The 25,108-nt window shown below is 38.5% G+C and overlaps 1 protein-coding gene across 1 annotated transcript; it reads right to left on the bottom strand.

Moving 5' to 3' along the window:
* Positions 1–1,608: 1,608 nt before the first annotated feature.
* Positions 1,609–11,883, bottom strand: LOC139716135 (squalene monooxygenase-like). Its single transcript, XM_071627693.1, has 9 exons — positions 11,767–11,883; positions 10,804–11,029; positions 7,831–8,014; positions 7,192–7,288; positions 5,998–6,283; positions 4,981–5,196; positions 4,186–4,305; positions 2,537–2,624; positions 1,609–1,804 (listed from the first exon to the last, which is right to left on the bottom strand). The coding sequence occupies exons 1-9, from the start codon at positions 11,881–11,883 to the stop codon at positions 1,609–1,611; spliced, it is 1,530 nt and encodes a 509-aa protein (XP_071483794.1).
* Between the last annotated feature and the right edge of the window lie 13,225 nt (positions 11,884–25,108).

Genomic DNA, 25,108 nt, shown 5'->3' on the forward strand with positions numbered 1-25,108 from the left:
ATGTTCAATTTAGAACAAAATAAGAACATTATCTTCAAGAACAGACAAATTTGAATGCAAACACACACACGCAAGCACACACACACACACATGCATGCAAATGTACTATAATACATGTACATAACTGTGAGTCGAAAAAAAATCGACTCTCGCGAGAGTCGAAGTTCACTTAAGTCGACGCATTTTTGTCAGTCCCGAGAGCTTCGACTCATGCGAGGTTTACTGTATTCTTTCGAAACGGACAATAAAGGACAGCAGAATCTTTCACTTTTAATTACAAGTTCACAGAAACAATACTACAAGTACAGTGAAACCCCGTTATAACGAGGCCCGTGGGACCGGCGATACTACCTCGTTATAACCGTACGCATCAAAAACAAAGAAAAACATAAGCAAGTCATATACCCATCCATGAATGAAACTTAAGAACATCCTTTGCGTTGTTATTACACAATTATGGGTCGATCATTATTATTGAGAATGAAGGGAAATCATTTGCGAATTAGACGAAAAAAGTAGGGGTTGAAATGAGTTAATTTTTTATTTTTCTTCAAAAATCGCTTAGCATGATAGCTGCACATTGTGTTCTTGAGGAGCATGCCTATATTATATTTGTGATTCTTTCTACTTCTATCTCTTCCGCTTGTGTTGAACCATTCTGAAAATATATTTTTTCGTTTGTAAAATACAGTGTAAATTGACAATGAACAAAATCAGATTGTGTAAAATACGTTTGCTAGGGCCTAACTTTTTCTAAACACCAGCGCAAATAGAGTAACATACATGCATTGTTTACCGTAACTTGCTAAGTATTTTTACGCTGTTGGTGCCCAGCGGGAAAGTGATGGTTTCATGAATCATTTCGGCAGGGATTTTATACATTGATGTATGATGACCTGGTTGTCCTCATTATAACGGAACTCATTATAACCGATTCGTTCTGCCATAGGTTTACACGCAAAGGAAAACGGGACTGACCAAATCATCTCGTTACAAGCTGTTCCTCGTTTTAACCGAACTCGTTATAACAGGATTTCACTGTATACTATAATCTTATTACACTATGGTTGCACTACAAGTACACGTACATGATAAGTACAGCTGCACTTTGCATGTGAATGCACTTAAACTTGTCATCCTAACATGGGGAAAAAAAGAGAAAAAGTGTACGTCTTCCATACAGTCTCGGTCACTGTGATCATGGCTGAAAGTCTTGGCACGAGCTTGGCTTTGGAAAATGCAGCAAATACAGGTGTTGCACATTGACAGTGGACATCAATGTAATGTCTGGTAAATTCTGTCCAACATCAAGTTACAGCACCAAGCTTTGGTGGTGGCAAGATATTAGTGCGCCAGAGGATTTCATTCGCCCACTGACATTATTCCACGGAGCAATTTATCATCTCAGATATATCACACATCAGAATTTACACAGCAAATTTGAAAATTGTCCCTTGATTACCATCGTCTCACACTCCCCGTGCATTTCCCCATCATCTGACTGCCATTTCCTATAAGAACGCAGTCAACGATTCCACAATTTCATGGGTGCCGAGAGAAAAACTTTTCATCACAGCGACGTTTGTTTCAGGCGATCACTAGCTTGTACTACGACCTCATCACCATGTGGAACTCGGAGCGAATCAGCGGGAAGAGAACGCAGCAGGCTTTGCTGAAGATGAGGGTGGACTCGTAGAGGGCCAGGGGCTTGCTGTACCACGGCTGGTCCAGGAACGTGATGTAGATTGCGTACATGGCTACGGCAAAGAAGTGCCCAATCAGCGTAAATGGGTTTGGAGTCAATCTGTAGGGGATATACACACATGGAGAAAAATAGATCACACACGGAATGTTACTCTCACCATTCATAGTCTTTTTTTATAAGGGGGAGACATGAAAAGTTTTCCCTACACAATTTACTTCACATATTATCCTTCTATACAAGCTAATATAACATTTCAAGCATGCAATGTGCATACAAATGTTTGGTATGCAGATAGCAATCTCGCTTCCAACTTTTTCTCAATTCCATGCTTCTGCACAAATCAGTGAAGCTTTGATCTGCAGAAGACCCTCATTACAAGACAATCCTTGGGATACGTGAATTGCTTTGTTATATCACAATTTTGTCATATTGGGGTTTGAAAAAAAATGCGTAGAAACTATCAGGCAAGAAAAATGACACTTCAAGCAAAAATTGTTCTTTTTGAATTTAGTGTTCTCTATAACAAGAGTCCACTGTATCAAGGAACATCTTCACCAACAGCAGTTCCATCACAGAAAGTCAACAATATTTTTTGATATCGACAAACATTATGTGACATCAACATCAAGAGTTGGCATGTAATTACTAAGGGAAAAAGGAGAATGTAGGGCTCCGATCCTCAAGCCCTTCATTTAAAAACAATTCCAAGAGCAATATCATTGTTACTGTAGCAAGAGCACCAGAAAGAAAAACAAATCATCCAGCAAACAGAATCAAGGGGGCAAAAATGAGAATAATAATTTCAGCAGACTCAAGCAAGCTGATACTCACACAGACAGAAGTCCCACTGGGCCCGATACTGCTCTGCCGCCAAGTTTGAAATAATGGAAGCAGGCCTCACGAAGCTTTACCAAATGGACTATGGAAGATGGAAGATTGATGAAGTCAATACACACATAAAAAGAATGCTTTATTCATATAAAGGGAGACATTTTCTATTCTACTTCAGTGAGGCCTTTGAGTAGGTTTCAGGTTAACATGTAGAACATGACACAATCAGAACGAATGCAGAAACTGAATACAACTCATCTCAAGGTTGATCATCATTGTAAAATTAACAAATAATAATAATAATAATAGTTCTTAGAAACGCATAATACCATAAGATAGTCTCTATGCGTGTGTACAAAATTAATGGAACAAAATCTATCACATATTTCTCTATTCAAACATATAATCAACAATTGTCAAAAAGGTGAGTTTAACACAGATTTGAATTTATCAAAATCTGTAATGCATCTAACACTGAGAGGGAGATTATTCCATAATGAGGGTGCCATTTTTCCAAAAGACCTATCACCATATGTCTTAGATTTGACACTTATTTCAGAGAGGAGATTTTTTGATTTTGAGCGCAGATTACGACCAGGATGATATGGCTTGATGAGTTCACTGAGATATGCAGGGGCATTTCCATGAAAACATTTGAATACAAGGGTCAAAATCTTAAACCTGATACGAGCTCTTATGGGCAACCAATGAAGACTACAAAGAATGGGAGTTATATGATCAAATTTCCTTTTGCGTGTCACAAGCCTTGCGGCTGAATTTTGTATCCGTTGGAGTCCTTTCAGGTGCGAGTCTGGAACTCCAATGAGCAAACCATTATTATTATCCAAATGACTAAAAATAAAATAAAGCAATAGGATACCCTTTAGGTTGAATTGTAATGGATGACATATCCTTTGGATTACGCACAGTCCCCATGCAAAGAACAACCATACTCAACAGTGGAATTATTTTGCCAACAGAGGTCCTTTGGTTGGTCAAGATAATAGGGGTTGCATTCTTGAAGAAAAAGTCCAAATTTCTTTATACTCACAAAAATAAACTTATTCACTTTGTAAAGCAATCCGTAATTATCAATCTTTTCAATGACCACTTATCACAATCATCGCTTCCAATCACACTAGTAAGTACAGTGTAACCTCACTATAACAAGGTTGGATATAGTGAGATATAGTCTGTATCTGGTATAATAAGGTAATTTTTCACATCCCATTCCTTTTAAATTCTTTTGTTTTCATTCCTGGGGCCTGTTTCATAAAGACTGAGCATAAGTTGCAATCAATCGCAAATTCTGTTTCATAAACAACTTTGCAATTGATCGCAAGTAACACTCCATCTACTGAGAGTTGCACTTGAATTTTCTCGAAATCAAGCGTGTCTTTATGAAACAGGACTTATGCTCAGTATTGAACTTACACTCGATTCAACTAGTTACCCTCAATAAATCGAGCGTAAGATCAATTGCAAGTCTTAATGAAACAGGCCCCTGATACGTATAACAACTTACAAGATACCCCATAAAACACAGAAATTTCAGTGAACCGAAGCAGCTCGTAATAACAAGGTTCCTTGTACAGCTCTTTACAGTTACTGTCCATTATCATAGTTTTGCTTTTAAATCTTGTACTTACCATCAGTGGCTGCAAACAGCTCATAAAGAGCCTGGGCAAGAACGTTCACAACAAACGCATGTGAAGACTTTCTCTGCCAGTGAAAGTGGGAAAGAGCCTTGGCAACCACCTCATCATCACCTGTCAGAATTCAGGAGTTAAAGGATGAATGTAAATGCAGACAGCTGTTTCAGCGCACTGTCAAATTTCTTTCAGTACGTACTACTGTCTACACCGAATATTTTGCGAGGTTTTTATCTTCATGAATTTCGCGTGTCAGGTGCTATATGCGAAATCAAAGACACACGAAAGTATTGACTCTGATCAAGCTATGAATGTGACATATGCGTATACATTTCTCCACTCCGTACAGGACTCCATGATCGTGAATTTAACCACTCGCTAAATCGTTGGGAAGTTCCAATTCGCGAAAAATTTAGACTCGCTAAATATATGGCGTATAAAGTGATAGTAAATGGACTAGTCTTTTGAGACAGATGACCGCTGCAGAAGTGCGACTATAATGAACTAGAAATGTTGCTATGGCAACTGGTATGCCTCCACCATATTGCATTATTCTCCCACTAGCTCAGCAGTACATATTGTCAATGTGAGACCACAATGTCACATGACAAAGTCCTATGAAACATTGCATCTCATCTCATGTAAAAATATGGATGAAATCCCTCTTTAATGTATGATTAAATCGATTATCCTAATTGAAGAAAGCCCAAGTAAGACTCTGTATGATCATAAAAAGCGACAATTTATCTATTCAATAGACTCCAGAGCAAAAGAAGACTTGAGACATCCTACCAAGATTAGGAATGGTCTTGAAGAGTTCCCGCCAGATCTTGACATCATTCAGTGCCACACTCATCCCTCCTCCCGTCAACGGATGCCTCATGTTGTACGCGTCGCCTAGCAACAGGGCTCCCCGCTTCTCCACCGGTGCTGGCGGGAGGAAGCTGTTGGGCATGCTGCGGATGCGGCCGTTTTGGATGGAATCAGCGAAAGGTTCTTGTATGTGCTCTGCAATGGCAAAGGATGTCACAACATGAGTATTGTGACCTTCAGTACCATCACTTCATAATCATTTCTAGAGGGCCATCACTCTCATCAAAGATACAATTCATGATACATGATTGGTTCCTTTCAAACTGATCTTCCATGTATGCTACAAATACAGTAAACTGTCCACAATACATGTGTTTGTTTATTTATTTTCATTTCCCATCTGACAAGATAGCTTGATAGCCCTTAATTGATTCAGCTGCACCAGCTGATCTTCCATGGGGACCAGTTTTATATACCTGGGGGGAAATGGGTCCACTTCAGGTTATGCAGGCTGCTCTTTGCAATGAATGAATGAAGCGGGATCTTTACCCCGTTGAGGATGAGTCCTGAGTATACTTGGGCAGGTGTCTATGGGAAATGCATGTTGTAGCAAAATCAAACCGTCCTCAATGGGTTAACATGCATGGGTTGTGACTCTTTCACACAATATGGGACCTCCAGTCAGAGTGTTTTGCCTCTGCTAAATGGGACGGCATGATAATGCACAACATTGCTCAGTTAAAACTCACTTGATCCATTAGATTGAAAGACAAATACGCAACCGTCAGAGCCATCTCACCACCCTTGGAGATTGCTGCATATTGAGATTGCCACATATCGTGATTGCTCATCGCTGCATCATATCTCTTTGGATCCATACTCTTGAATGGCCATGATTTCTCTTTTTCATATTCTATCACACTTATCTTTGAAATTTATTTCATTGTGCTTATGAGGTTTTGAGAGATGATGCTCGGTCTGTGAAGGTTCACTTACCCGGCAGCTGTGGATGGATGCTGTCCATCATATACTCCTTAATGTCCTTCGGCATGCCTCCCCGGACGTCCACCAGCACCCGGGTATCTTCCGACGAGATCTGGTAGATGAGGACTGGGGAGGGGTGGGCCAGGACCAGCTCGGCGTGGTTGCTGGTGAACTGGGGACAGTTGTGCATGAGGGTCCCAACAAAGTGGGAAGAGACTTGAGGTGCGGCCGTGGTCAGCTGCTTCCGGAACTTGGAGAAGCACCCGTCGGCAATGATGGTGAGGGATGCTCGGATCTCCTGTTGTGATAAACCAAGAGTAAAATGACAGGAGTAAGCACTGTTATAATAGTGTGAGCAGTCAGCATTATATTCCTAAAGGCCCCGATTCACAATATTTTACACACACCATCAATTCAATAAACAAATGACTTAAAAGACTGAATAAATGATTACACATTTATTCAGTCAAATACATGAATACAAAAATTCAAGTCAAGAGATTTTATAAGAATACACAAATCAATAAGCAAAGCATATACACCAAGAAATACAGTACTATGACATGAGATTTACTCAACAATAAACTTTCAAATATGTATTTTATTTCAACAATTATGTTCTAGTTTCAATGAAGCTAGGACACAACAGATAAAATACAGATCTCTTTTCTTTTCTTTTCAAGAGACAAGCAACTGTATGATCAATTGTATATCAATGGTATTCAGATGATGAAAACAAAATTGATTTCTTTAACAAATCCACAGAAATATATCTTCACAGTCTTTTGTGAGGACTTGGATACACCTGATGTCAAGGTTATGATTTGAGAATGAAAATCATTTTAACCCACTGAGGACGGACTAATTTAGCTACAACACGCATTTCCCATAGACACCTGCCCGAGTATACTAGGGACTCGTCCTCAATGGGTTAAGGTACAATACTGTATTTTATTGTGACAAATGACTCACTGACATCGAAACTGTTTATAGATCTCTATTGATGTCTGATTAAGGTAATAATACATTAATACTGATATGATGACAACATTAATTTTCGTAAAAGTGACATTTGCAAAGAGATATTTTCCTTTCTTTCAGCAAAGTACTAACTTTAATTTGTACGCAAAAGACAGAGGAGGAAACTTCATTCCTGCATATTATTTGCATATCAAATGGAACATCAACAAATATTCAATAACTTGCCTTGACATCCTGGTTCCCTTTTAGTTTATAGCTCACACCAACAACTCGATCATTTTCTTCCAGGACCTTTGTTGCCGTACCTTCAATGTATGTCACCCTGAAGAGACAAAAATTGGTGAGTGATAATCAAACACATTCAAACAGACTGTATGATATACAATAGCATACATGAATTTGTGTTCTTTAATATTTTTGTTTTGTTATAAATCATACTTTGCTCAAAATCCATATCAATCTTTACTCTGCCATGTTATAAGAGTCTCCATCAAGCGCTATTGTGTAATTTAATCGGACTTCAGAAGCTGAAGAAAAATCAATGCAGCAAAAGAAAAACAAACAAACAATGTGTTTGGAATGGTAGTGGGTGTCATTGTCGGGGGCTTTAGCTTGATGTTCTTGCGACTACCAAAGCCTTGTAAAATACCAAAGTAAAGGATTTACACAGAGTTTGACAAAAGTGTCAGGCATAATGTCATTACTTTAAGGCCACCAGCTCATTGTACAGCCTTCCTTGTAGTTCTGGCACTTTCAAATTCAGCAATACATTACTTTACTTTCTCCCTTAATATTGACATTCGAATTCTGTCATCAATTTTGCTGACTAAATTCCAAGACATACTGAAATGTACAATATTATACCTCTCTTCTGCCATGGCAGCCTTTCGTAGTCCCATGACAAATCTGCCATGGTGGAATGACCGTCCAGTGATGGGTTCTCCTGACGCACCGTCCTCTGGGTAGGGGACAGTGACCTGTGACCCAGACTTCATGTCATGGATGACGTAACCTTTGACCCAGTGCTCGTCGAGATGCTCCACACAGCCTGCAATGAAGAAGAGAAGGAAAGGATTTTTAAAAAGCTGTGAACTTTTTGGAAAAAAAGACATTGGAGTTGTCAAACATTCTTCTTGTATGGCAATTTTACTAGTAGGTAGATATAAGTAGTCTGTAACATTTGGGATTCCTGACACTGTGTATCTGCACTCTTATTCTTATTCTGCCCTGTTAAGTGTTATTCTTATTCTTTTCGCATTTCACATGAAATACACCTAGGTTCTGTCTAGCTTCAAATTGTATAATGTCTCTGTACAGCAGGCATAAGATGATGACTGGTTGATTATTCATTCTATTTATTTTGGTCAGGAGGTCACACTTTATTGAAATAAATGATGTAGGCTTTATGGCACAGAAAAACTATCATTGGTTGAGGAAAATCACAACAAAATCAAGCTTCAACCAAACCTGATACAATTGTATGTTTGACTGACTCAAGCTTTTGCCCATTCATTGTGGACTTTCTCAAGCCAAATAATTCCTTTTCACCTGCTGCTGCCTGTCCAGTGCAGCTTTGGGTTCATTGGGGCATAGACATAGGCCTAGGGGACAATGTGTATTCAGAATCCTTTATTCAAAGCAGGATTAGTCATCCTAGAATGTCAAAGAAGCAGTCTGAATCAGTAAGACTAATCATGCTTTGAATATGTACCCGTATCAGTAGGTAGGATACACATCAATTGTTATCTACATAATGTATAGGTCTATGCTACAGTGATCAAAAAGCATCATCTCCAGCAGGAAACTAAGGTATGAAGGAATCAGTCCCATTGAGCTTCTCTACAATAGTGCACAAAAGCTAGTCAGTCAAATCACCATGTGGGAGCCCTCCGTGGTCAAATATAACGGTTGGTTGAAGCTTAGTTTGTTGTCTGTATTCTATCTATTCCTGACTTTACAATGATTACGCAAACTGAGGATTTACACAATTTGAAGTCAACATAAGGGTTAAAATCAGGAAAAGATGTGCAGTGAATAAGTTGGAACAAGACATCATTTACAAACTAATTGGTTGTCGATGGGGTGAGTAGTACATGTATATCTACATTTGTCTTTCAGAGAGTTCTAATTTCTTTTTTTTGCAGACTTTGCTGATTTTATTTCATTTGTTTGTTTGTTTTTTTCTCTTGTAAATTCTCACATGCCAAATGTGTTAACTGCATATGCTGAAGGCATGTGTATTTACTTAAGGATGAGTCAATGAGCATCATTTAGCATACCAGTAAAGTAAACAGTACTGACATTGACTGTAACAACATGAAGATAAGAAAATGAGGGTGAGGCATACATGGATAGATATAAAGATGGATAAAAAGATACTCAGGTAGTTGGATATAAAAATGAGTAGAGGTAGATAAATATAAATACAGACAAGACAGATAGACAGAAAAACAGACAAACAGACAGACCAACAAACAGACAGACAGGTAGAGGACAATGACACAAGGGCTGTCTGGATAAGTACCTCTCTAAAGAACACACTATTTACTTTAGTTTATCATTGAACTGCTTCTCAAAGGTCGATGACTTCCAACAGCACAGGTTTATCATAGGCAAAGGGAACTATGACCATATTTGATTCCTGTTCCTTATCTTGAAGTCTGCTACTTGACTGACAACAGTATCTGGATGTCAAGGCCAACCCGTTTACATGGCCTAAGTTGACTCCCTGTGAACCAGTTACCCATCTCCCTTTCAAATAACCACAATGCGATACTTGCCACATCTCATATAAGATTAACCCGTTGAGGACGGACTGCTTTTGCTACAACACGCATTTCCCATAAGATACCTGCCCGAGTATACTCGGGACTTGTCCTCAACATCTCGGGTTATAAGTGGGATTTTTCCTTTCAGCAGGAAAGGTCGTAGACATTAACTTATCATCCACCTCCATATGTACATGTATGTACACCAACTTATAGGTGATACTGCATTTTCATCTATAAACTGTTCATTTTAGTGTATCTCTCCTTCATTTTTACAAAATAGATAATCTATGCAACAAACAAACGCAAACACCATGGTACAACATTGTGCACTGTAGCTGTACTGGAAATTAACTGCCCCAGCCAATGTATTAAAAGAAACTGTGCAATATCATTCATCAGGTCTATTGTTGGGTATACAGCAAAAATGTTGTCTTCAATCCTGCAAGAAGGAGCTCTATTGCCTCCATAGAGGAGATCAAGAAAGCACCTTCACATGGGAGCTTTTACAGGAGACCTCCGAATAATTTTCAGACTTTTACATAATTTGAACAACTATAAATTAGTTATACCGATCACAGAGTTTCAAAATTTATAGTGATTGGGTTATAAGAATGTTTTCAAAATTTACAACAAATTGCAATGAACGAGGATGATGACATGACAGCCTCACCAAAAGAATACATGAGTTGGGGCTCAAGGAAACAGAACAAACGAAGATGGCATGCATTGGTATTAAAAGTAAATGGAATTACACTGCTACATTTCTGAAATATGTGAAGCTTCTACGTCATCAACACTGTTCAGTGTAATTTGTTTAGTAAAACATTTTCAGAGTATTGTTTCTCTGCTCACCACCACAATAAATTCCACAAATGTGTACACGGAGCTGTCGATTTAAATGCACACCTCGTGTACGGTACTACATGATGTGAAATTATGAAAATTGTCTGGAATGCCCCTTTAACGAATAAATTGTATCACTATTGGTACAAGACAAGCACAACAGTGTAGACCTGTCGACTGGCGGATGGAGAAGCTTGAAGGGACCAGGGGGCCCTTATCATACCTTGCAGGCCCAGTGCTGACAGGGCCCTGTATCCGCCTGGCTGAAGCAGTTCCCCGACGATGCGATCAGGCTCCTTGAGGTCTCTCTCGATCACCGTCACCTTGCGCCCGTCTCTCCCCAGCACTGCTGCCATGGCCGAGCCCAGGATCCCTGACCCAATGATGAGCACCTCTGTGTCAGGTGACTGAGATGAGGCCACATGACTAGCTGTGGAAAACTGTCTCCTCTATATATAAACAAAGAGGTATAAACATTATGCATGGCTCATTAAATACAAGACATAAGACACAGAATAGATGGAGATTATAATGTGCAACATTGCATCCTGGAATGTAAACCTTACATGTAAGACAGGGTATAAAAATTTATTTGGTTTAAAGGGACATGAGGGGAGGTAGTTCCAAACTTTGTTCAATACATTTTGTACAAGGAATGCAAGATCAAGAACTCCAAATTCATGAGGTTTGCCAGCAGATGAAATTTGGGTGATGTTCTTATCATATCATATAGCAAGCAATGTGCATTCGGAGGGTGTACATGTATTAGGGAACATAATTCATCACATTGTAACAGATGGACACAATAACAAGAACTTTTTATGAAATTTGCGAGCATCGAAGTACACATAAACTACAGCATCACGCTTGGCATAAAAAGCAAAGTAAACAGTTTCTCCACAGTGTCAAATTACAAATACTTTTTGCCACAAAAACTGTCTTATCTAGCTGAAGTTGCCTGCAGTAATATTATTAGTTGATGTAGATGAACAGCACTACTTCCTTTCTTTTTCTTTCTTTCATTGTTTTTTTTACACTCTGACAGGTACAAAAGAACAGTGAGCGAAACAATAATGGAAACAGCTTGTTCAGCCATTTTTACCTAATTCTATAAATGAGCATTTAGAGCAACTTCATATTTGCAGAAATTTCTTATTGAAAAGGGACCGGTCACCAGGGTACTCACCAAAGATGAGGGTTTGCCAAGAACGAGGTAGAGAAGAAAGCCAAATATAGCCGATACGCCAAGGGGATACAAAAGTCCCTCAGGAAGGACAGTCAACATGGATTCTGAAGATGCCATCACTTACTAGTAATTTTCTTGCTCAGGTCTGCAGGAAAAACACAACCTAAGAGGATATCTAATATGCATTATAGAAGTGTTATCCGTAGCGTACACAGAATCAACACTTTGTATAGAAACCCTACAATATACTAGTAGACTATAGAGACTGTGTTATGATGTTGTGCATTGCTTTTGACGTTATGTAATGGTGTTATGGGCACTTAGACTTGGAGCAAGAAACGACAGTCTCATTAAAATTGATGAACTATGCACCCCCACCCCCCTGTCTTTGACGGGCTGGTATTTTACATACAGATGCAGATTTTACACAAGGTCTCTGTTATTTGTCCAGAGGAGAACCTAATTATTTGGTGCAAATTGTGAAACATAAATAAACATACAGCTGTAAATGACAAATCATTGTGTGAAGGGGCATTGCTGGGCTCTATAAAGTCTGTTAACAACACACCTGTTGTGAGATTTTGTGGTGTAAAACAAATTCAAAGCTGCTATCACAATGGCTAAAGATCGCTAAGTTTAAGATCACAATCTTTAAGATCTTCAGTAGACATTCTATCTAGACATCAGATCTATTCTTAACAGTAGCAGGTTAGATGATAGATCTAGTAGTAGTAGTAGTACAGATCTAACGTTAGTTACTTTGATCTAGCAATTTGTGAATAAAATGGTTGGGTCATTGACTCAAAGACACTTTCAAGTTACATAGACAGACAGATCCGTATGTCCGGAGAAGTCTCTTATTTTTTTTAATGTTATCTTAAGTTACATTGCTTTATTGACTGAAAGATCGGTCCGTATCTGGCCGGTCATCAGGGATGTTCCGCGGAGACTGCATCTGGCTTCACGGATCCCCTCCTATACTAGACTCTAACACAGCTACCACTCAGCACCAGATACAGTGACAGTGTCTACGGAGCTTTAATTAGAGCCTAGAGAGGTACTGATAACGATAACTGATAAACAGACGGATCTTTCTGTCTATTAAATTGCTCAACAGAACTGATGGAATCCAGATTCCCATAATTGCCCAATTAATCACATAAAAATACAACTAGACAGTTCTAGTTTTCTAGACTCTATTCTACACACATGAAAAAGACAGGGCAAGGCAGCTCACCAACGCCAACGGCCAACTTGACCAACAACAGGGCCTTTAACCAGACTTCTGGATTCTAATTCTACCTTTATAGTTAATTAAATGATTTGACATTTGTCATTTCAGTAGACTTCTAAATGTCACCCAGCCTAGCAATTTACAAACGGTACTCGTTAGTAACTTACAGACATAGAATCTAGATTATGCTAAAATACATTTCTAACGTTTAACCTTATAACTGTTAGGAATGAAAGTTAGGTAACACATCCCCGCTCGGTCCCGACGATACAGACTGATCTTTCGGTCAAAGTAGAATTACGTTTTAGGCTAGAGATGGTTTGAAATCCAACAATTTGAATGCTAAGGATAAAGGTGCTGACCTTTGAGACGCGTGAGGAAAATGCATTTCCCTTCTCCTTGAAAAGATCTCCAATGAACACTCCTTAGTTGTTCCCAAACCACATCCCAATCGTTCAGTCGCCACAACAAATCACCCGTATGGTGGGTTGGCATACCGCGGTAGTGGCGGATGGACCGGCTTGCTTCTCGCCGGTGGATCTGTCAACCTGCTGCTGCATGAACTGGCGGACATTCACTGATCACACGTACATTGAGTGGCGTGTTGAGAAAGTGCCGACCTTTGACACAAGAGCCTGAATAAACAGATGCAGAGCCTCGCAGGGTATCGCGCGATGCCCGGGACGTTTCGTAACTTACATGCAACTCGGCGTCAAAATGTTCGGCTGTACAAATCGGCTCCTTTGCCTGGCATATGTTTTGGTATATATTCTGTTGCTAAGTTTGTTTGTTTGTTTGTTTGTCTGTCTGTCTGTCTGTCTGTCTATCTGTCTGTCTGTCTGTTTGTTTGCTTGCTTGTTCGTTTTATTTTTATAGTCTAATTCACTATACTTAGAATGTGTGGAATAAAACAAGTCTGATAAATGCATGTTATACCTGTAAGTGTGCTTTCTGATGATTGGAAGGTTAGTACAGAGTCCTGTTTGTGTAAACACTCTTACATTTTGTTTGTTGGTTTTGAGCTTCACCTTCTACAAACAAACTGAGAATCTTTCTTATGCCATTCTACTGTTTTTACTTATAATCGACAAAGTTTAAAAAAGAAGGCCTTGGTGTTATATTAAGCGCGGTTTTGTTTCTATCACTAACTCACATGAATATGACTATTTTGAAGCACTAAAAGCTGGGTTTTTTGTTTTATCTGCAAATTGTGGAAACTTCTGAAGGTGACAGTTATCCACGGTGTGATAAAGACGTTTAAATATATAAAGACAACTTCGTGCAAATTACAAACACAGCTTAATCAACAAGCAAAGGGGTCAAAGAAATGTCGAACTCGATCTATGATTGCAATTTCCAGAGAGACAACACAAATATAAGAAGTTTGAATGCAAAAACAGAAAAGCTATGATAATTTCTAAATTCATTGAAGAGGGAAGGGATAAATCTTTTTAATGATACTTCACTCATCGCAACATGGCAAAAAGAAAAAGGTTTTAAGACATAATCATGAAAATGACTTCAGACGTTTTTCTTTTTTTTTTCCTTTTTTTTCAGCATCTTCAGTTTCAAGTATCTCAGATTGATAAAATGGATAAATCGGTAATTGCATTTACAAAATAATCTGCTCGTCAATTTCAGCAATCTTTTATAAATCCAGAAATATAAAAAGAAACTTATAGGATAGATGCGTGGAAAAAAGAAACAATCAAAATCATGCACAGGCAACTGCAAATAAATGAATAGATGACGATAAACAGAGGAAAAAGAACTTAAAGGACAAGTCCACCTTCATATACATAAGGATTGAGAGAATGCAGCAATATAGTAGAACACATCAGTGAAAGTTTGAGGAAAATCGGACAATCCGTTCAAAAGTTATGACTTTTTAAAGTATCTGCGCAGTCACTGCTGGATGAGAAGACTACTACTCTCTAAAAAAAAAATCGAGTGAAAATATTCACTCTTAAAGGAGTGAATTTAAAAAAGAGAGAATTTAGAGTGAAATCGGAGTGAATCTTGGAGTGAATCTTGGAGTGACCTCAAGGATCACTCGAAGACTTTGGAGTGATCCCTGAGGTCACTCTAAAACGAGTGAAAATGAACATTTTCACTCAAAATTCACTCCAATTTCACTCTAAATTCACTCTTTTTTGTATTCACTCCTTTAAGAGTGAATATTTTCACTCGATTTTTTTTTAGAGAGTACAGAGTATGATGTCACATGCGTACAACGATATAAGGAAAATAAAAAGAGAATTTCACAAAAAACTTTACTTTTTTAATGAAGTGCACTTTTCTTCAACCAGTGTTACTGACGTATGTTAAGGGTATTATCCCCCCTGCCCTCTGAAAGAGAGAAGTCGAGTGTTCTTAGTGTTATGCGAGAAAATGGAAATATGTTGAATTTTCTTTATTCTTTCTTTATAATATCATTGTACACACGTGACATCACAAGCTATAGTAGTCTTTTCATCCAGCCGTGACTGAGCAGAAACTTCAAAAATTCGTAAGAAGGGATGGTCCGATTTTCCTCAAACTCTCATTGACGTGTTCTACTAATATTCCTGCATTCACTCGACCCACATGTCTACGAAGGTGAACTTGTCCTTGAAGAAGTGTCTATTTTCACTGAATGACTGCAATTTGATATTTCTTTTTTTTTCACAATTGTTTTAAGACGAAGTTTTTGTGAGATACTGATGCTTTTATGGTTGTGAAGGCATATTCATCTTATTTCTGCCTGCATGGGGTTCATCCTCCCCCCCCCCCTCTCTCTCTCTCTCTCTCTCGACTGCGCGTTGTGTACGTTGGTGTATCTAATTAAGCTCAAAATTTGTAATATATTATATAAGAGTGAAAATTTTATTTGTGGACCCCTTTGTAAAGCTTTATTTACAATCGCCCATCACATTCCTAGTGAGTGAATGCGGGGATTAGAAATTCAGCAATAAAAAAAAGAAAAAAAAAAAACACCACACAAAAAACGCATTCATTCATTTAACCTCACATTCACTGCGCACTTTCACTTACTTAAGGTGGCATCACTATGAAGATTTGACAAAAGGTAATGATTATAGATATAGGCCTAATGACAAGTGGTCGTCCGAAGGTTCGTTTATCTGAAAATGAAATAAGCTTCGTTAATCCGAAAATGAAAAAGATGTGATAGGTCTACCAATTTAATGAACCTTCGGAATCACAATAGTGAATTACTCATTTTTCACTTTCGGATTCACGAACCTTTGGAATAATGAACTGTATAACCCTATAACACTGCCTAAAATCATATCAATGCAAAATAAGCATTATCATTATATTTAAAAATGATGAAAATCTTAAAAACTTTTTTTAAAAACCACCACGAGTTTCTTCATTTGTTTCAAGAAAGTTAATTCGATTAACGAATGAATGAATAAAAGGATTTCATTATGAAATAAACCGATTAAGAAATGGAGGAACCCGTGCCTTAATCGTTATCTGTTCATTCAGTTAAAAAAAGGGGGGATGTGTTTTACGTTTACGTAACAAAGCTTTTTTAAAATCTATTCTATTGTGTTGTTGGTTTTTTTTTTTTTGGTATAAAATCTAATCCATGACAATGGAAAAAGCAAAAGATCTTATGTGGCGACAAAGTGATTATACTGAGTCAAGAACTTCTCCCCCTCCCCCAGACACGCACATAAAATGGTGAAAATACAATATATGGCAGGATTTTTTTTTTCTAAATTGGCCTACCCTGTCAGGGCTCCATTTTTATTTTCAATAGCTAATCTGCATGATGGGAATTTTAATATGTTCATGTTACTTGATATCGCCTTGTAATCATTAAAAAGATAATTTAATCAACCAAAACTACAACAAACGTTTGCATCTACGATTGCAATTTAGCACAATAAACACTCAACCAATAGAGAGCTGTATAGAGGTAGGCCCCCTATACATTGTACCTTTTTCATATTCCCAAACGTGAGTTGATTGGTTAGAAACTCCGAGAGATCTCCGCGGCATCGATATTGGCATCAGAGCCTTCTAAAGGGCTTTTTACACTTGTGTTTCTTAACCCCGGACTTTCTCTGACCCAGGACTATCGTTAGTCCCGTACCAATTTTTTCAGCTTTTTACACTCACCAATTAGTCCCGTACTATCTCTTGTCCGGGGCTAAGGAGAAAACTGACCTTTTTACACTCGTATTTCTTAGCCCCGGACTTTCCAAACCACATGAATATTCATAATTACGCTGTGTACTGTACACGTACACGCACGCACCGGCAGCACTTGATTACCTCGTTTCTGATTGGTCAGTGAGGGTCGGACTTCGTCTCCGTCGCTTAGCCCAGGATTATTTTTTCGTTCTGTTTACACTCACTTGCTTGGCACCGCAATTGCGGTGCTAACCCCTGCTATTTTGCAGGGCCAGATAGTACCGTACTATCGGTGGGGCTAGCCCACTTTGGCAAAAACGAGTGTAAACAGAAAGTGGGCTAAGGATAGTCCCGTACCAACGGTGGGGCTAAGGCCCCCCCTTAGCCCCACCGTTGGTCCGGGGCTAAGCAAAAATTTACAAGTGTAAAAAGCCCTTTTGGCTCTGGTTGGCATTATCAACAGCGCCCTCTGTTATCAATGTCTCCAGATTGGAAGCAGTTTGTTATTACTTTTCTTATAAACGCAATCACGGTATATCATTCCAAAGAATTGTCATTTGTATTTTGTGCATTGTGGCGAAAAGAAGATAAAAACTCAAAAGGAAGCAAAAGATAGGGCCATGAAATGCTTTAAATAGAGAAACAGAAAATATCTGTTCCTAGTAGGCCTACTCAGTAGCGAAAATGAATGAAGTTTTATAACTGATTTTGTTGTTATACTGTACTGCTTAATATTAATTAGTATTGGATATCAACATTAAAATACACCTACACACAAAACACACACACACACACACAAACACACACACACACACACAAACATGACGCAAACACTTGACTTACTATTTTCTAATTTGTCATTAGAACATGAGGGAATTCTTGCCATCGACATGGATCTGCTGCATATCTTTTCATGTTCACACTGATGCACCGAGGCAAATGAAAGTTACTGTAGAGCATTACACTAAAAATGTCATCTTCTCATTAGGCCTACAGTTGGCCATGTTGCCTTTCAATAACATAGACAAAGATATGAATGACATCCAACAGTAGGCTGTGAGCCAACAAAATACCTGAAGTTGATAAACATATATCTGTTGCTGTAAATCTGCCATTGCCATCAACTTCCCGTTTGTGTACAATTATGAGATCAAAGATAACTCTCATTATAGCATGATTTTATAGGTTCAGGCTCTTTATGTTACTTTTGTACCCTAATAAACCAAGAACCCCAATATAACAAGGTAACTTTGAGAGTCCCATATCCATTCATTTTTTTTTTTAAATTCTCTCGTTTAAATCCCTGATACAACGAGATACCCGATATAGTGTATAACAAGGGAATTTCAGCGGTCCACAGTCCCTGGTAAAAATACTAATGTTCAGTTGGTTATGTGGGGACTGCAAATCACAGTGACAAGACATTTGCTCGGACCTGTGACAGATGCTCTGGTGTTATTTTTTCCAAGGACTTTATAGGGTTAGGGTTGGGATAGGGTTATAGGTTCAGTTTGATGTGAGGATTAGGATTAGGGTTAGGTCCTATGTTTGTGGGTACAATTTGTAGCATATAGATATTTCATTCAGATATTTCATGGGAGCAATGGCTACAGGTCGTTATTCCGAAGGTTTGTTATTCCGAAGAATCTTTAGTCCTAAGGTTCGTTATTCCGAAGGTTCGTTAATCCAAAAATGTGATAAGGTTCGTTATTCCGAAGGTTCATTAATCCGAAAATGAAACAAAGCTTGTTATTCCGAAGGTTCGTTACGGACCTTATTTCATTGTCAGATCAATGAACCTTTGGAATAACGAACCCGATTTCATTTTTCGGATTAACGAACCTTCGGAATAACGAACCCTTTTTCATTGTCGGATAAATGAGCCTTCGGAATAGCGAACCCTATTTCATTTGCGGGTTAACGAACATTCGGAATAACGAACCTTAGGAATAACGCCACAAATGTTCGGATTAACAAACCCTTTATCATTTTCGGATTAACGAACCTCTAGATATAGGGAATTTGTGTGTTTTGGATTAACAAACCTGCGGAATAACGAACAGCACCCATAATTATTGCAGGAGCAAAAGTCATGGAACCACAAATAACAAGCCAAGATTTTCAGCAGTTCCCTCCTTTTCCAACAACTTGTCTTTGATATAATATGTACAGTAATGTCAAAGTATATGATTGTATTTCCTTGAACAATATTTTCCTTTATCATAACTATGAAATGTGCTGCATTGATTTCATACGATTATGTATGTAAATGCTTTACTGTAATCATATTCTTGTTGGAAATGAATAAAATGAAATGAAATGAAACGTCAATACGGTTTTAGCAATACAGTGGACTCCTGTTATAACAAAGTCCTCGGGACCTGCAATTTTCTTTCGTTATATCGAAACTTTGTTAAATCTGAACAAATAAACAATAAAAAAAACTTACAAAAGATAGTGTTGCTACCTGAATTTTTTACTTCAATGTAACAGGAATTTTGTTAGAACCGTGTTCATTATAATAGGAGTGCACTGTACAATAGTCTTGAGAATGTGAATAAAAAGTTGTAGATTAGAAAATTTGATGTGTCTAAACACGATAAAACTGAAATGAAATAGAAGTCGGCACACTACATGTACTGCTGAATGCTTCTTTGAAATCATGGTTTTATTGAAGAACCATAAAACATACCGGTACTAATTTTATAGATGCTCACGGTAACTTTGAAGAGTAGAACTTTGCTAATCCACACAAACACATGTAGTACCAGCACAACATTGGAATACCATTAATACATGATTTCTCTTCCAAGTACAATGATTGGAATTTGCACGTCATCAATGAATACTGATATACACTACTATGCAGCATAATTATTGTATAACAAAACTGCAATTTAGGCCAGAGGAATGGCCTACCTTCTGTCCCTGCCAACTAATCCTCATGAAAAAACATCTGACAAACATTTGCATGTCTCTGTACTATACATTGTCTCTGAAACACTCACCAGCATACATGTACATCCATTTGAACAGATCTAAAACACTGCACATAAAATCTACTTTATGCATAGATATTGACTGAGAGAAAGAAAAAAAATAACGTATACAGTAACATATCTAACCTCACCTTAACTGAATCCAAGGGAACTGGAGAAAACTTATCAGCTTATGTGAATTTCAGCTTGAAATTAAAACAAGTTCATATCCATCCGCATTCAAATTTTTCTTTGACTAAACCAATCTTTTGACGTGTGTGAGGTCAGTGTAGGCAGTTAACTGTATAATCTACAATATTATTCATTACACACATTCTCATTATTACTGAAGAAAATGATATCATTGAATTATCCTCTTTTGTAGTACATCCAATTTCCAGTCAGAGAAAAGGTCAATCAAAACTAACAGATAAAAGTTTAACCCCTCTGTTTTTGCTCTTGTTGATGCGATAATAATTCACATTTTACAGCTATGCAGCTTAACGGCAATTGGCACTAAAAGTAATCACTGCAATGTACACATGTTGATTACAATCTGACCCAACAGTAGAATCATCAAGTCAATGCCAACATACAGTATGTTTTAAAAACCTTGAATTCCACATGTCTCATTTCATTAAATTAGAGTTTCACTTCCCTTTGTTTCAAGCGAAGAATACAATCAGTTAAAATGGACATACAAAATTGAAATCACAATTTGATGGCCTGACTTCAGATTCAAGTCGATTAATAGGTATTTAAATGCAGTAAGATAGGACCCTCACTGACATACATTGTACATGTATTTCTTCATCCACTTTGACAATGAAGCTCAGGAATATTCTCTAAAAAAGCATATACACAGCATTAAGTTATTCTCCATTTTAAGTCATTTCCTGAAGTAAAATGCCACAAAAATACTGCGTATTTCCCGCATTTATACTGAGAGACTGTAATCAAATGATGTAAATTCAGCATTCTGTAAAGTCATAATAAATGCCCTGAGTTTTGTATGTACCTGTCATAAGTACTATAATACAGTGGACTACCACTACAAAATCAGCATATTTTTGAAAGCTAAAACTTCTATGGATTGCTCCTAATGCTCCTTTTTTTTTGTTTATTATAGATTCAGGATATCATCATTGAAAGGGAAAAATGAATGCATTATATTGAGAAATTGAAAACCCAATTACAAAAAGCGTAAGACTATGAGCTTGTGACATCAACCCGTTGAGGACAGTTTGATTTTGCTACAACATGTATTTCCAATAGACACCTGTCCGAGTACACTCGGGACTCGTCTTTATAATGGGTTAAGATAGCATATCTTTCGTGACAAGGTGTTTCAAGAAGATTCTACATATATAAGTATATACTTTTCAAATACTAATATTTGCTGATTGTGTACTGCAACAATGAGAATATTTTGTCCTTTAGAACCTTAGGGCAGTATTCCCCCACATGAAAAGGTAACTTTTTTTTCTCCTTTTCTTTTTTTCTTTAACACCAGTTAGGTGCTAGGTTAAAAACCATGATAGGCGTCTGCATGGCATTGCATTGAGTTGCACATTCACAATGATCGTTAGGTAGCACCCTCAGCATACTTGTTTGTGTGTATGTGTGTGTGTCATTTCCAGAGGTAACATTGTTTCTTCAAAAACACAAATATTTCATACACTATATTATATGCCTTCCAGAGCTGCAACATTGTATACTTAACAAAACAAAACAACAAAACATGACATGGCAAAGTTTCATTCACTACCTTCTTGCATTCAATGTTCTGGCATTCATTCGGGAATGATTTTAGGAAGTACTTACTACACATGGACACGTACATACAAACATTCACTCTATACAAGTAAAAAGAGATAATCGCAAAGTTGAGTTAGAACACAAACAACATGCAGGCATGGATGCCTTGTTGAACAAGAGACCCGCGGGTCTAGCGCTCACCTGAGTATCGCAAGTTCACCTTTCACGCAGTCACTAATCTAAATTATTCACAGCTCTACCAAAATTTGACGAGGCATTCTCAAGTGGAAGATGAAAATGTACAATAAGGGCCCAATTTTTTCAAGATTCCTTAATTTGGGGGAATTGGGGCCCCCTGGGGCCCTCTGGGTGGGGCATGGTGCCCAGTTTGATAAATTGAGATCCTGACCACCTAGGGATGCTACCTGCCAAGTTTGACAAAAATCCATCATGAGGTTTTCAGGAAGAAGATGAAAATGTACAATTCAGGCCCCCATTTGGACCCTTCCAACCACCCCCCTCCCTACCCCCAAGAGGGGCACCCCTGGATCTCCTATGAACAAACTTGAAACTACAGTCATTAATGTACTCACTCATAGTATTATCTCAGCTCTATAACTTCTGATTCTAGAGAAGATTTTTAAAGATTCCTTCATTTGGGGGTTTGGGCCCCCTGGGGGCCCCCTGGGCGGGGCATGGTGCCCATTTTAACAAATTGAGATCCTAACCCCCTAGGGATGCTACCTGCCAAGTTTGGTGAAAATGGGTCATGGGGTTCTCAAGAAGAAGATAAAAATGTACAATTTAGGCCCCATTAGGACCCCTCCTCACCCCCCCCCCCCCCCCCCCCCCCCCCCGGGTCCCAAGGGGGGCACCCCTGATTCTGCCATGAACAAACTTGAAACTACAGTCATCAATGTGCTAACTCATAGTATTAACCTAGCTCTATCACTTCTGGTTCTAGAGAAGAAGATTTTTGCGGATTCCTTAATTTTGGGGGGTTTGGGCCCCATGGGGGCCCCCTGGGTGGGTCATGGTGCCCATTTTAACAAATGGAGTTCCTAACCCCCTAGGGATGCTACCTGCCAAGTTTGGTGAAAATGGGTCATGGAGTTCTCAAGAAGAAGATGAAAATGTACAATTTAGGCCCCATTAGAACCCTTCCCCACCCCCCTCCCCTGGGTCCCAAGGGGGGCACCCCTGATTCTGCCATGAACAAACTTGAAACTACAGTCATCAATGTACTAACTCATAGTATTAACTTAGCTCTATCACTTCTGGTTCTAGAGAAGAAGATTTTTACAGATTCCTTAATTTTGGGGGGTTTGGGCCCCCCTGGGGGCCCCCTGGGTGGGGCATGGTGCCCATTTTAACAAATTGAGTTCCTAACCCCCTAGGGATGCTACCTGCCAAGTTTGATGAAAATCGGTCATGGGGTTTTCAAGAAGAAGATGAAAATGTAAAAAGTTTACGCACGACGCACGACGGACGACGGACGACGGACGACGCACGACGCACGACGCACGACGGACGCCGGACGAAGGGCGATCGCAATAGCTCACTTGAGCCTTTGGCTCAGGTGAGCTAAAAATGGACGCTCAAGTTATCTCTGAAATGATTTCTTTTTTTTGTTTTTGTTTTACTGCTTCCAAAGTTGACAATTGCTTTCAAAGCCATTCATTCACAAAAATTAACTTGAGCTTTACACACTTATAAAACCTGGGTGGATAAAATTCTCAAATGGCATCAGTAAAACCGTTATTCTCGAATTATGCATGCGGTAAGAATGAGTCATAAATTCAACGCAGCATTTTACCACAGGAAATTTACTGCTGCATGGATATGCGCATATCTACCAACAGAACAGAGACCCCTCCCCCCACCACAAAAAAAAAAGGGGGGGGGGGAGGGGAATGACTGATGCATAGCTCAACAATGTAACTGTATTTCCCCATTCAATTTGCACAAAATACTCTTACATGGCAATCGGCTGATCAGATTGCAAAGATTCCACAAACAATATCATAATTGATACCAATCTTGAAGATTCTTTTTCACTCTCCATTGGATAACAAACACTGTATCCTTTCAGTCATGCTAAGTTTCTTTTAACCCGTTGAGGACGAGTTTCAGTCATTCTAAGTTTCTTTCAAACCCGTTGAGGACGAGTGACGAGTATACTCGGGCAAGCGTCTATGGGAAATGCATGTTGTAGCAAAATCAAATGTGTCCGTGCACCACAAAACGAACAAAAAGTTGCACGCAGTGATTTTATGTGAGGACTGAAAATAGGTGAATTGGGTCAACCTAACCAGTCATGAGTTTTTCATATTTTCTGAAAGAGCAAATCTTCTTCTACATAATTTCAAAATTTGGGATCATAAAACAAACAGGAACTTGCATTTTTCAGCAGTATTTCTCAAACACCTATTTGGTGGAATAGTGTGATTAGGTGTTTCTCATAGAGCCCTCTTTTCATTTCTTAACCCGTTGAGGACGGTTTGATTTTGCTACAATACACATTTCCCATAGACACCTGCCCGAGTATACTCGGGACTTGTACTCAACGGGTTAAAAACCCTGTCCATATTCTTCACTTTCCACTCCAATAACTTTGGAAAGAATGATGCTACTGCATTGAAAGTTGGCATTAATCATCTACAGAATGTGTTAATGAAGCATGCTCAATTTCAGCTTAATCTGATAATCCCTTCACTGTTGTTGCTCCGATGGTCATGTATCCCACAGCTAGCATGGCTTGGTAAAGATTAAGCGCTTGAATAGACCCAGTACTTCAGAGCCTCTTTTCTCAGTTCACACTTTCCATGGTGTGTCCCTTCTTTAGATAGGTTAAGAGAGTCCATTTGAATTGAGTTATACCTCATTTTAAAGCTAAGTGTCTGTTCTTTAAGAATCTGCCCTTAACTAAAAATCCATGTCTGGCGACTTTTTGTTGGTTTTGTGATGCAGGGTCACAAATCATCCTCAACGGGTTAAAAATTGATTTGAACATATGAAATTTTAAGTATTACACAGGGAGTAAACGTCAATGAATGACCGAAATTCACATTGCACACGATTAATACTGCCCAACTAGCTTTTTCAGTGAGATACGTACATGAATATTAAAGTAAAATCACACCTTCACCTTAATGTGTTTATGATCTCATTTTACGGTGGGAAGTCCAGCACTCTATACAAAAGTTAAAGGTACATATTGTATGAA

The sequence above is a fragment of the Diadema antillarum genome, unplaced genomic scaffold (genome assembly GCF_040938485.1).
Source record: "Diadema antillarum isolate AM-2024a unplaced genomic scaffold, OU_Dant_1.0 scf00000061, whole genome shotgun sequence".
NCBI classification, from domain to species: domain Eukaryota; kingdom Metazoa; phylum Echinodermata; class Echinoidea; order Diadematoida; family Diadematidae; genus Diadema; species Diadema antillarum.

What these genes read in the sequence shown, in the direction of transcription:
- LOC139716135 (XM_071627693.1), bottom strand. Translation starts at nt 11,883, where the DNA reads ATGGCATCTTCAGAATCCATGTTGACTGTCCTTCCTGAGGGACTTTTG. An exon ending in GCTGCCATGGCAGAAGAGAG is followed by an intron (nt 7,289 to 7,830) that starts GTATAATATTGT and finishes TTGTCTCTTCAG; the next exon opens with GGTGACATACATTGAAGGTA. An exon ending in CAAGACCATTCCTAATCTTG is followed by an intron (nt 4,306 to 4,980) that starts GTAGGATGTCTC and finishes GAATTCTGACAG; the next exon opens with GTGATGATGAGGTGGTTGCC.